This window comes from Heliconius melpomene, chromosome 17 (assembly GCF_056956725.1).
Source record: "Heliconius melpomene rosina isolate 202511_hmr_F chromosome 17, ASM5695672v1, whole genome shotgun sequence".
Taxonomy (NCBI): domain Eukaryota; kingdom Metazoa; phylum Arthropoda; class Insecta; order Lepidoptera; family Nymphalidae; genus Heliconius; species Heliconius melpomene.
This window is the reverse complement of record NC_140405.1, coordinates 11,037,583-11,052,308: the sequence shown is the minus strand read 5'-3', so window position 1 is coordinate 11,052,308 and position 14,726 is coordinate 11,037,583. Positions and strand designations below refer to the sequence as shown.

The following is a 14,726-nucleotide window of genomic DNA, read 5'->3' as shown; positions in this document are numbered from 1 at the left end:
ACTGAATTTGATTCACTTGTAATAATTGCATTACCTCGAAGCGAGGCTCCCATGGCGCAGGCGCACAACCGTGTAAGTATAAGTGAGCTGTAGCGTGATGGTTGTGAATTCGCATCCCATTCGGGGGAATTAATATTTTCTTTCTTCGCTCTGGTACCTGAAGCTGTAAAAAATAATGATTCTATCATTATCAAGCTTGGCAAATTATACGTAGCTTAAGTGACAATACGATAATAACATGGAGCCATTGGGCTGGTTTGATGATGGACCCAGAAGTTGTAACTCTTGGTGTAAGTAATTTTTAAACTGTTCTATATTTTTTTACAAGGATCTCCTATATGGTTATACGATAAAATATAAATTTACAAGACTAAGTGAATACGTAGTCCAATAACCATATTGAAGAACAAAACCTTTTATTACAATTTCCAACCAACCCTGCAGTTTCTAAGTTCAAAATAAATATTTGACTTGAACGCGCGATTGCATTTTGCTTCTTCCAACTTTCAAACTAAACAAAGGATCAGTGATGTCGAATCAAAGGAATTTATACTGCGTTCAAAACCGGTCTCGGGCCACTATCCCGTAAATTTGCCTTACGTTTTCAGATGTAGAATATTTCTCTAAGCATTTCAGTGTAAGGACTTTCTCAAGAGATCGTGATGCCGATGCTGGGTGGACCAAATCATTATGTTTGAATTGCGTTTGCTAGAAAATGTAATATTAGATGTATGAGTTTATATAAATTTCAATTTTATTGTTATTTTTATTGGACAGATTTAGCAGGTTTGAAGTGAAAATGGAGAAAGAGACTTTCAAGATTCGATGATACTGGAGGAAGATCACGTAGATAGCATAAGCACCCGGAGGTCATGCCTGGAGAAATTAACAGAAAGTGGGGAACACAAGTGTGTTAATACTAGATTCCCAAGTTCTCTCTGCCTACTCTTCTGTGAGCCATTTTGGAAACAAAAATAAATTAAATATTAATTATATATCCCCGACTGGGAATCGAACCCGCAACAATCGTGCTTACAGTTAGACTCTGCCCCACTGAGCTTCGTCAGTCAAAAGTTATTTCAAAACTAATCCACACAATTTTAGTTACAGCTTCGCTAAAATTAACTCTCTTCACTCTGATAGAATTTAATTATAGGTGCTTATAATTGAGTTAAAATTACGCTTAATCAAGTTGCAGGAGTTAACATCACACCTTGACCGTCTATTACGTATCCTCATTCCGCAACTATTAAAATATTACAGAATTTATAAAATGTATAAAATCAATATACTATATTGTAAGAAACTATTGGAAATATTAAATAAAGTAGGAAAGGTAATGAATTAAAACAAGGCTTCAAATAATTATTAAACAACTAAAGGGAATTATGTAGCAGTCTAATAACAATATCCGATTCTAAAGAATTCATCGGGCAGAGTGACGTTAGCGATCTTTCTCCTTTGGTCGCCGTCGACAGCCTTAAAAAGTGCCAGCCAGTAATTAGAGTCGTCCTTATATAACCTCTATGGTCATTATTTCTAACAATATCTATACATCTGAGGTCGCCGTAGCAAAGGAAACAAGCTTGCGACTGTAAAGACAATAAGTTGTATTATTCGAAGATAATAAATATTTAATAATTTCATTTTCTCGCGCTGGTAATGAGCAAATAAATCACGGTGTTAAGTTCCGCCACTCAACACATAATGCCTCCTTAAGTGACTTAAAGAAGAACGTAAGTGTCTTAAAGGGAATGGAGGGTCTTGACAATTAGTTCCCAGGTTCCCTCTGCCTATCCTGCTATGTGCGGGATATAGCGTGAATCTAAAAAAAATCAAAGAAACTAATATCAAAACAAAGATTAAAAAAATCTAAAACAAAATGGACCATTACTTATACATTTTTTACACTCAATAAACTAGATGAACAGTGAAATTGAATACTAAATATCCACGCTCCGGGGGGTGGGTGTCGATTTCAAAACATAGTGGATCTAAATTCCACCGGTCTCCAATCCCGTCGGTATAATTAGTACAGATCGCTACTAGCGCTGAATAATTGTAGTGCAAGTTACAAGATTGTAGATTGTAGAAAATTATATTAAATTATTTACACCCTTAGGGGGAGAATTCTATAAAACCATGAAATATGTGTTCAATTAAATACTTTTAAAAATCTAAATTTCAAATTTTATAAAAATTGGTGCCGATTTAAAAAAAAATCTATGCAATCTTCCAACTCCTTATTTATCCTTAGGGGATGAATTCTAGAAAACGATCTAAAAAAATACTTTTAAAAATCTAAATTTAAAATTTTGTAAAAATCGGTGACGATTTAATCCCGAACCAATAATCCCTTCTTAGTGTCCAAATTACGAAAGTAAACATCTGTTCAAATTTCTCGTTTCTACGCACAGCGGTTACGGCCGTGCGTGCGTCTTACCTCAGTCAGTGAGGACAAGTCTTTTATATATTATGTAGATTTAACATTGCGGGACTCGAACCCTCGCTCTTTGATACCTTCCTAGGGTATATGTTATTAAATACTATCCTTAAAGTTTTTTCGAAATTGCTTACTAAACGGGTAAAAACGGGTAAGGAATTGTTTTAGTTAGACATAACTGTACCTCTTCTGTTTAGGGATCTACCGAATATAAGCCCCCTGCCTACTCTATATTAGGGGTAAAAATACGTTTTTTTTATAATTTCATATTTTATATTTAGAAAAAAGAAGTCATTGCTCAACGACCTTTCTTCATAATAAATATGCTTAAACAAACACTAACCTATTGTTGTCGTCTTTAATTGTTAAATAAATTAAAAATCGATATAATCAATAAATTTAATTCTACAGAATCATAAACCTTTTGTCTACGACCTCTACTTTTGTTAAGGAGTGACATTTCTTGAGAGTGACTTTCACTATTAATAAGATTTTAGTTAGTGACGTGTTTAAAACACATGTTGTCTATTTTTATTTATATAAACATTCTCCTGCAGTTGTGAATGCAATATAAAACAACATATTTTTTTAAAATAAATAATTTGCATTCATTATTTTCGATATAACGAGATACTAAAGAGAGATTAATAAACATTATAAGAATGCAAACTTCGATTTCGCTTTGCTGATCCCTAGGCTTTGCAGAACGGGAAAATGAAAATAATTTAAATATAATTATTGCAATGAGCGGATAACGAACCCACGAATATCACATATACAGTAAGCTACGACGGTCTCAAAATTTACATTTAATTTGAAAGAGCTTACAATTTTATGTTATGAATCCGTTGTGGTACAGAATATCAGTTACATATTACTGCATAGTATGTTCGTTTGCGAGTTTTATTCCCATTCAGGGAAATTAATTATATTTCTAAAATTACTACCATTCCCGGTATGGAAACAAAGTGCGCCATTATTTTATTTTTTTTTCTTCATTTTGTTTAATGTTAAAGTTCTTATCACTCCTTCATCCTGGCATTAATCCTGGCGTATGTTGCCAGGGTCTGCCTTCCTGCTTAACCTACTCCACTTTGCACGATCTGTAACGTTACGACGTTAAAGTTCTTATCACTAGACAGGCGTAAATACTCAGAAAAACATTTTCCGTATGAGACACAATAGGCCTCAGACTTGTACCAAATGCTATTTTGAACTATTCGAGAGCCATTCGAGGGGGAATCGTGAAGAACGCGTGCAGCTCGCCTGACGCCCGCCGCCGGCAGATTGAATTTGTAATGTGTTTTAAGTTGCTCCGATGAAAACTATTCAGAACATTCCCATTGACTCAAATTGAAACGATTTAAAATCTGGAACGACGAGACGAGAGACGACTGATATAAAAGTCAGTGTTCGCCCCGAGATATCACTTTTTGTGGTACGCCGAGTCTGCATTTGTTTTAAATTTATTATATTTTCTATTATTTCATGTATTTTTCACAGTTTTCAGCTATAGAGAGAACGAAATGATAGAATCTCATCCCTATAAAGAAATACATCCTCATCATATTATTCATCATCATCATCATGTTCCTGGACAGTGTTGTATGTTTGTGTGTCCTTATATATATCTCAGAACCTGATTTTTTTTAATTCCAATATAAACTTGCCAATAAAATCAAGCGGATCTGGGTTTTCTCTATGTTATATAAGTGACCAAACGTATTTAATATAGATCTTGAAAGAAGTGTTTTAATTTATGTTAGTGCTTCGATCCGCATAGTTGTTGTGTTGGTAAAGAAAACTTAGTGTTAAGACACTCTTTTCCCAACTTTCGTCTAATTTTGGAGACGATACGTGTTGAGTAGCGGAACTGAACGCCGCGCCTTGATGAAACAGTTAGTGTAAATAAACTATAAAATATAAGCAGAACAACATCCAACTGGATATAAAGTAAATATATATTTACTTAAATCCAGAAGAAAAAACAGTTGAAGTGAAAACAAAACACGGTAATAATCAACGTTCACAGGAGTTTACGCGGAAAAGAACAAAGACACTGTTTATGAGAGGGATCTTTATGAAATATCCAACTACATATTTTTGTCGTTTATTCTTAGTTTTATTTATATTCTACTTAAATGGAGATGAAAAATCAGACTTAGTGAAACTATTTTCTTTTATGTTTATTTGCCTAACTGCCTCGTTATACGAAGTAAGGAAATTCCGTAATTTATGGATGGTCCCTAGGTAAAAATCCCCTAGGGAAACTATCATTATTTCCATTGCATTCGACTCTTGCTACTCTTGCTCTGTTCCCTCTGGCTACCACGAAGCGTGAAGCGAAAAGAAAATATAGTTCTTCTCCCGTGGATTCGTACTCACAACCTTCGAGTTTACAGTCTTCTTCTTCTTCTTCGAATTGGCACTCCGGCCGCCCCACTATAACCTCAAAATATAGTTTAATATTGTCTTAAAGTTTAACAAAATAAACATGTAGAAACTTCTTACAGAACATGTAAAATACGTAAATTTCAACCACATAAAGTTCACAAAACTTTGCCTAAAGACTAACAGAATCTATTTAGTTATTCGTACAGTACAAAATCCAGTAGATAGAACGCGAGACAAGTTGAAACCTGCTTACTTCAAGGCAGTTGTTACTTTGTAAGTTACTGCAAAAATGCCTGAACAGTTTAACTATAAATAAGATTCGGGAGATAGTTGTTTTACACTGTGCGATTGGTAAAAGTAATAGAAGAATATAATATAAATAGAAGAAAGTAGACGCCATCATGGCTGAGGAGCACACACGTGCGGTTGAAAACGCAATGGTTGCAGATTCGATTCGCAATAGAGAGTATGAAACATTCAATATTTTTATTGGCTCGCTCTGGTAAAGTTCTTATATATATCCTGTTATAGCAGCAAAGCAGCATAAAAAACCTTCACTTTTTTTTCCACTTAGCAGAATAGACGGAAGCTATTATATGGTAAGACACCAGCCTCTCAACGCCTAATTTTGGAGATATCATCCTTGGTCTTATAACCTGATCGAGGAAATAAATATAATTTGTTCTCCCCAGTGAGAATGCGAGAAGAACCTACAACTATAACGTGTACAGTCGCACACAAACTTGTGCTCCAAAGCGCAGGATGGCCGTAGCGGCTTTAAACGCCTTCAATTATAAAAGTATACCTGAAAAAACAAGAATAAAAATAAGTAGTAATAATAAAGTAATTTCCATAACATCTTGGTATCAATGATCGTAAATAAAGTAGTTTAGTTTGCACGCTAGATGCTTCAGCTATTCTTTTATATTTATAGGCTATCCTGTTTCGGGTGAACCTCGATATAAATTCATTAAACAATATAAAAACAATTTACTTGGAAAAAGGGACAAAATGTGAATCCTCATTCTGTCCCCTTATTATGTTATGAGGACAGTATCTTATTTAAAGCGATTGTAGTATTATTGCATCTCATTATCATTTTAAGTTAAATATTAAAGTAAAATATAATAACTGTAAAATGAGGCCAGGCGTGGCGCAGGGACTGAAAAAGCCACAGGTTGTGAGTTCAATTCCCACTTAAGGAAATTAAATGTAATTTTATATTATAATTAATATTTTATTAATTATAAAATAAAAGGAGAATATTTATTTTATAATTAACATTGTGTCGAATTCTGCCATTCAACTCGCAATGCCTATAGAATAATAATTTTAATTTTATAAAATAACTTTGTATGTGTATTCTAAAAAAGTGAATTTCCAATTTTTTATTTTAAAATGTAAAAAAATATAACATAATATAAAAAATATATAGTAAAAATCGTATCGTATAATATAAATGATATAAACATTTAGAACAGAACACGTTAATGCTGCGCGAAATTTCTTTAAGTAACACTTATTTCAGTTACGCTCCGTAACACTGCAGAATGCACTTTATCTGGATGCAGTTTTTGATTTATAAATACAAGTTTGTATTTTGTTCTATAAATATATCATATTTGTTTAATTTTACTTCCTACATAGAGACAATTTATAAATTCTATTGACTATATATTTTTCCTGTAAAAAACAGCTTCACACTGTATCCCGCACATAGAATTGAACCTAGTGTTAAGAAACTCCGTTCCCCACTTTCCGCCGAATTCTGGATGCATTGCGTGTTGAGTGGCAGAACTCAACGCCGCTCTTTGCCTCGACACCAGAGCGAAGAAATAAAAATACATATGTCAATAAATATTTCACTTCTTCGAGTGGGAATCGAACCCACAACCGTCATTACACGCCGTCACACGGCCTTTCACGGCCTCGACTGGTCTCTTCTAAATATAAAATATATCTCATAGGTATGGGTGATATACACCGTATCATGGCGCTAAAGCAAACCTCCAGATAACACGTAACCAATAACACTAGCGCCATGTCACTTATTATTCATCCCGCATACAACCCGACCAAATCGAAAGGTGCCCATGATTGAATAAAGATGGCCGGGCCAGGGGTTCTATCAAATCATTCCATATGTGAATGTGAATGAAATAGGAGAGCTGGCTTAGGCAAATGTTTTCACTTTATAGAGTTAGGTTGGCTATATGAATCTATAAACATATTACGTCTATACAACACTTTTAAACTATATGACATTTGGACAATATTTTAGAGCATTCAACCAGCAATGTCTTCACATCAGCTTTTTCCCGCATTGAAGGGTACCAGGGGGAACCTAACATTAAAACGGTCCGTTCCACACTTTCTGCTGTCCCCGCTTCCACTCTGTCTACCAGAGCGGTAAAATATAATAAAATATAACCAAAGAGAAATATATATAAGTAATTATTCCACTCAATGGAATTCGAACATATGTATAAAATCCACATTGAATTAGACACACTCAAACTACGCTACAAAGGTGCGATCTTGACTATTAATAAATAAAATTAATCGATTAAATTAAATAACAAGATGTTTTTAAATATCAGCCCGCCGCTCGCCACCTGTACAAACTGATATATGATGCACAGATAGCACGTAATATATCACGATAGCTGTAATAGTAAAAAGAACAAAAAAACGTGACAATTCCACAGCTGCTCCATAATAAACATTTTATGCCCGCAGCTTCGCCGGCTTGAAATCGGGTAGAGTATTATTTGAATTAGTTATTTAATATAAACATTATTAGAGCTAGTAAATTAGATTTGTCAATTAAATGTATTAAATTATCTTATACAACATATTTTATGTACTTAATTGAGTGAGAACTAATTATTTAGCATTTTTAAACTGATCACACCAAGCGACTCTCGATATCAGGACTTGACAGGCGGTGCTATATTGTTATAGCAACACAATTGTTGTTAATTATTATATTTCTGTCAATTTACAAAAAACCATGCTAGTACCTAAACCTTCCCCATACTTCCTTAACTATAACTATCTATTGGTGAAAACTGCATGAAAATTAATGCAGTTTTTACATTTATCGCCAACAGACAGACAGACGCCGTGGAGGAGGTTTGTTTTATAATATTTATAATAAATATTGTTTACGACAATTATAAACATCGCAGAAATTTACTGTAGATAATTATGTTCATTGCAAATGCTTTTTAAATGTTAATTTGTTCTTTTAACCGATTTCAAGAATGAGAAAGCTCTCGAATGTATCTTTGTTGTATGTTTATTCCGCCTTAACTCAATTATGAATCAATTTTGATGATTCTTCTTTAAGGTAGGTAATTCTTCTGATATGTCGTGTTTAGAAAATGGTCCCATTTACTTCAGTACAGTTTTTGGAATTTCTATAAATACAATTGTATAAATTAATTCTCAAACAGTCCTTTCCCCATTTTCTGTTCCGTTATGAAAATAAGTATTTCCACTGAATAGGAACTGAACTCACATCTGTCGCATATATATTCTACATCCATACACCACAACTCAAAAATAGAAAACACCATTAAAGTAAAAGTAAAAAAATAAATATGGAAGCAAAGTCAGGCACATAATGTATGTATGAGACATAAACGTTTTTATTAATAGTTAATAATTCATCGTAACAATCATAGGTCTTTGTGTAAAGTTTTATTCAATTTGTGCTTCTGTAAACAACACTTAAGTATATAATGTAAATTTTCGTACCATAATCTAGTAGATAGTTTGAAACGATCACGGCTATTTATTGATTATGGATATTCAAATTGGTATGTACCTTTTGTTTGAAAACAAAATTACGATAATAAAACTATTGAATTTACTTTAATTTTTGCTTTTGTTAGGTAATATTAGTTTTAAATATTCAACAAAATATGTGAATTTTGATAGATTTTGGAGCAAGTTTAACGTCACGGTAATTTTGGCTTCATGTCCATTTTTATCCTGTTTAGACTCAGTGTACGGTGACTCAAGAAAATGGTAAAGAATATAGTGATGCAGTAGTTCTTTGCTTTATTCCAAATTAAATAAATATTAGTTTATTTTTATAAACCATTGTATTGCTTCATGACATTGAAATCACAACCTTCTCAGCAATAACAGATCTACACATATGAGTGAATACTTATAAAGAAAACGTATAAAAAATTTAACGTAGCGGGATTTGAACCCGCTCCTTTTTCGAATAATACTTTAAAAAATGGTAAAAAAGTGAAAATATTGTGTTATTGTTTTGTAATATTTTTTTTTTCTTTTTACAGGGCTTATTTTATTAGTAGCGTGCTTCATACGTGATGCTACATCAACATTTGCCCCACCATGTCGATGTCCAAAAGACCTTAAACCAGTATGTGGTAGTGACGGCATTACATATAACAATGAATGTTTATTTAATTGTGTGCGAGATCACAAGTTAAAAACAAAAACAGGATCGATTTTTATTGATTATCATGGAAAATGTCGAGAACCATGTATTTGCACAGATGACTACAAGCCTGTATGTGGTAGCAATGGAAAAACCTACTCAAATAAATGCCAGCTCGAATGTGAAAATAAAAGTAAAAAGCCTGGAGAAGCTCACATTACTATCAAATGCGAAGGAGAATGTCCATCACCGTGTATCTGCCCATTTATATATCTACCAGTATGTGGTAGTGATGGAAAAACATATCCTAATGAATGTCAACTAAAATGTGAAAGTAAAAAGTGCATTCATAATGGTGAAGCACCTATTCATGTCCTCCACAAAGGAAAATGCATTGACAGGTGCGTATGTACGACAGATTATAAACCAGTTTGCGGCAGTGACAACATCACCTATACAAATAAGTGCGAACTCAAGTGTGAAAATAAAAAAAGGGCTGAAAACGGGCAGAAGCCAATAGAATTGATAGCTGAATGTGAATGTCCATCACCATGTATCTGCCCATTTGTAATACTACCAGTATGTGGTAGTGATGGAAAAACATATCCTAATGAGTGTCAACTAAAGTGTGAAAGTAAAAAGTGCATTCATAAAGGTGAAGCACCTATTCATGTCCTCCACAAAGGAAAATGCATTGACAGGTGCGTATGTACGACAGATTATAAACCAGTTTGCGGCAGTGACAACATCACCTATACAAATAAGTGCGAACTCAAGTGTGAAAATAAAAAAAGGGCTGAAAACGGGCAGAAGCCAATAGAATTGATAGCTGAATGTGAATGTCCATCACCATGTATCTGCCCATTTGTAATACTACCAGTATGTGGTAGTGATGGAAAAACATATCCTAATGAGTGTCAACTAAAGTGTGAAAGTAAAAAGTGCATTCATAAAGGTGAAGCACCTATTCATGTCCTCCACAAAGGAAAATGCATTGACGACTGCGTATGCACAACCGATTATAAACCAGTCTGCGGCAGTGACAACAACACCTATACAAATAAGTGCGAACTCAAGTGTGAAAATAAAAAAAGGGCTGAAAACGGGCAGAAGCCAATAGAATTGATAGCTGAATGTGAATGTCCATCACCATGTATCTGCCCATTTATATTTCTACCAGTATGTGGTAGTGATGGAAAAACATATCCTAATGAATGTCAACTAAAGTGTGAAAGTAAAAAGTGCATTCATAATGGTGAAGCACCTATTCATGTCCTCCACAAAGGAGAATGCAGTGACAACTGTGTATGCACAACCGATTATAAACCAGTTTGCGGCAGTGACCACAATACCTATTCAAATGAGTGCCATCTGAAATGTGAAAATAAGAAAAGGGCTGAAAACGGCCAGAAGCCAATAGAATTAATAGCTGAAGGTGAATGTCCATCACCGTGTATCTGCCCTTTTATATTTTTACCAGTATGTGGTAGTGATGGAAAAACATATCCTAATGAATGTCAACTAAAGTGTGAAAGTAAAAAGTGCATTCATAATGGTGAAGCACCTATTCATGTCCTCCACAAAGGAGAATGCACTGACAACTGTGTATGCACAACCGATTATAAACCAGTTTGCGGCAGTGACCACAATACCTATTCAAATGAGTGCCAACTGAAGTGCGAAAATAAGAAAAGGGCTGAAAACGGCCAGAAGCCAATAGAAATAATAGCTGAATGTGAATGTCCTGAAAAGTGTATTTGTCCTCTATTTAAAGCACCCGTCTGTGGAGACGATGGTCAAACATATCCTAGCCAGTGCCAACTTGATTGTGAAAATAAAAAACGAAAATCTAAAGGCTTAAAAATAATAAATACATCAAGCAGAGGGAAATGTCCAGATACACAAATTTGCCCTACAAATTATGACCCCGTTTGTGGCTCCAATTTTATAACATACTCCAACGAATGTGCACTACAAAACGCTAGTCAGGAAAATATAAAAAACAATCGATCTCCTATTACCATACGGAATCGTGGTGAGTGTCCATCTCCATGTATATGCCCACAAATTTATAAACCTGTTTGTGGCAGCGACGGCAAAACCTATACTAACAAGTGCAGATTAGAATGCTGCAACAAAAAAGGAAATGGAAAACAACTTATTACAGTAAAGCAAGAAGGCAAATGTCCTTGTGTTTGTAATAAAATATATAACCCAGTATGTGGTAGCGATGGCAAAACGTACGGCAATGAATGCCTCTTAAATTGTGAAAACAAAAATAATCCAAATCCAGGAAAATCACCTATTAAGATTGTAAGTCAGGGAAAATGTCCAAAGGGTTGTTTCTGTCCTGCAGTTTATAAACCTGTGTGTGGAAGTGATGGTAAAACATACTCTAATGGTTGTAACTTGGGCTGTATTAATAAAGAACGAAAGAAGAATGGTCAGTTACCTATTAAAGTAATAAGTGATGGAAAATGTCCTCCTTCTTGTATTTGTAATAAAATATATAACCCAGTATGTGGTAGCGATGGCAAAACGTACGGCAATGAATGCCTATTAAATTGTGAAAACGAAAATAATCTAAATGTAGGAAAACCACCAATTAAGATTGTAAGTCAAGGAAAATGTCCAGAGGATTGTTTTTGTCCCGCAATTTATAAACCTGTATGTGGAAGTGATGGAAAGACGTACTCTAGTGGTTGCAACTTGGGTTGTATTAATAAAGAGCGAAAGAAGAATGGTCAGTTACCTATTAAAGTAATAAGTGATGGAAAATGTCCTCCTTCTTGTATTTGTAATAAAATATATAAACCTGTATGTGGTAGCGACGGCAAGACCTATGACAACGAATGTCTCTCAAATTGTGAAAACGAAAATAATCTAAATGTAGGAAAATCACCAATTAAGGTTGCAAGTCAAGGAAAATGTCCAGAGGATTGTTTTTGTCCCGCAATTTATAAACCTGTGTGTGGAAGTGATGGAAAGACGTACTCTAGTGGTTGTAACTTGGGTTGTATTAATAAAGAGCGAGTAAAAAATGGTCAGACACCTATCAAAGTAATATCTGAAGATGCATGTGCTGATGATTGTGTTTGCTTAGCAGTATATGATCCCGTTTGTGGCTGCGATGGTAAGACTTACGGAAACCAATGTGAACTTGAATGTCAAAACAAAAAACGAGAACGTAAAGGAGAACCAATCATTAATGTTGCTAGCAAAGGTGAGTGTCCTAAAAATAAAATTTGTCCTGCAAACTACGCCCCTGTATGTGGTACAGATGATAAAACGTATTCCAACGAATGCACTCTAAACATAGCTAGCGAAGAGAATTTATGTAAAAACCTCCCACCAATTAAGATCAAAAGTCAAGGGGAATGTCCATCGTCATGTATTTGTCCAGAAATTTATCAACCTGTTTGTGGCAGTGATGGTAAGACTTATTCGAACAAATGCTACTTAAAATGCTCTAATCAAATAAAAGAAAGAAATGGGAAAAATCCGGTAACTATAGTAAATGATGGCGAATGTCTCGAACAATGCATCTGCCCTGCACTTTACAGCCCAATTTGTGGAAGTGATGGAAAAACTTATCTCAATTCTTGCGATTTAGATTGTACAAATAAGGAAAGAATAAAAGATAACTTACCACTAATTACGAAGGCCAGAGATGGTGAATGTGCCAACATATGTATTTGTCCGTATAACTATGACCCAGTTTGTGGTACTGATGGTGTGACGTATCCTAATGAGTGCGCTTTGAAATGCGCAAATAAAGAAAATATAAAAAAGAATTTGCCTCCTATATTTATTGAAAGTTACAGTGAATGTATAGATGGCTGTAATTGTACTGACGACTATCAACCAGTCTGTGGGGACGATGGCCGAACGTACGATAACAAATGTAAATTTGATTGTCTTAATAAAGTACGAGAACAAAATTGTGAAGTTGCTATCAATTTTGTAAGTTATGGAGAATGTTCTGATCTCTGTTATTGTTTAGCCATATATCAACCTGTTTGTGGCAGTGATGGCCAAACCTATCCTAACAAATGTACTTTAGATTGTAAAAATGAAGATAGGGCAATAAAGGGACAAAATCAAGTAACTATCTTAAAATATGGTGAATGCTCTGAAGACTGCGATTGCTCATCTATTTACCAACCTGTTTGTGGTATCGACGGAAATACCTATTTTAACGAATGTCAATTAAATTGTATAAATGAAGAACGTTTGCAAAATGGTCAGGTGCCTATTTTTGTATTATTTACAGGAGAATGTGAGGAATCTTGTTTTTGTCCTCAAGTTGTTGATCCAGTATGTGGTAGCGATGGGGATAGTTACCCAAATGAATGTGTTTTAGCCTGTGAAAGCAGAACTCTTGAACGCCAAGGATTGTCTCCTTTAGAAGTCGTTTCGAAAGGACTTTGTAAATATCCATGCGACTGCGATGACACTACAACTCCCGTATGTGGAACTAATAATAAAACATATAGAAACGCATGCTACTTGGGTTGTGCTGATAAAAATAAAAAATCAAATACTACCAGCATTCAAATTAAGCATTCGGGAGCGTGTCAAAGCTGCATTTGTCCCTTAAATTATAATCCAGTTTGCGCCAACGATGGTAAGACGTATGGTAACTTTTGCCAATTGGAGTGTGAGAGTAAACAAATGGTAAACTTAGGAAAACCACCACTTTTTGTGATGTATAATGGCGAATGCAATGATTGCAACTGTCCTGATGTGAACGAGCCTATTTGTGGCAGTGACGGAAATACTTATAATAACAAATATGAATTAGATTGTGAAAATAAAATCCGACACAATCTCAATGAAAGTTTGGTGTCTCTTGCTTACAACGGCAATTGCTGTAATGCCGAGTATAATTGTGACTCCTGTCCGCGTCTGTATAAACCTGTATGCGGTGATGATGGAAACACTTACTGGAACAAATGCTGGCTGGACTGCAACAATCAATGTAATTGTAATCCATGTGCACCTCCTGTTAAAATTATAAAAAATAGTCACTGCTAAAATGGCAAATATTTATTAAAAGAAGAAAACACGTAAAATAACAATTTAAAATTAATTACACTATTTCTTTATTGATATATAATTATTCTATTAAATTTTGGTATATACTTTTAAAAATATCATAATATGTAAACGTATATTAAATGGATATATATGTAATTAAGGAAAATATTTACATAATAAAGTTAGTATATTATATTGAGGTCTATTTAATAACCTTCTTCCTTAATCATCTTTCGTTGCCCACCTACATAAACAGAGAGAAATTAACGCTCTCTACTCTCCTTTAAAAACTTTGATATTCAAGCATAAATACTAAAAAATATAAAGAGATGTTCAGGAGAGCAGAATTTCTAAAAAAAAGAGCCTAAATTAAACTATTTAGTCTAATGTTATCTTTCCCTAATGATTTACCACAAATTTTTTTAAATC

The 14,726-nt window shown here is 34.2% G+C and overlaps 1 protein-coding gene across 1 annotated transcript; it reads left to right on the top strand.

The window, feature by feature from the left end:
• The first annotated feature begins 8,645 nt into the window (after positions 1-8,645).
• LOC146530268 (uncharacterized) lies at positions 8,646-14,325 on the top strand. The gene is made up of 3 exons (XM_085200719.1): positions 8,646-8,661; positions 9,154-10,459; positions 10,610-14,325. The coding sequence occupies exons 1-3, from the start codon at positions 8,646-8,648 to the stop codon at positions 14,292-14,294; spliced, it is 5,007 nt and encodes a 1,668-aa protein (XP_085056845.1). The 3' UTR covers positions 14,295-14,325.
• Positions 14,326-14,726: the final 401 nt, after the last annotated feature.

What these genes read in the sequence shown, in the direction of transcription:
- LOC146530268 (XM_085200719.1), top strand. An exon ending in TGTGGTAGTGATGGAAAAAC is followed by an intron (nt 10,460 to 10,609) that starts ATATCCTAATGA and finishes TGACCACAATAC; the next exon opens with CTATTCAAATGAGTGCCATC.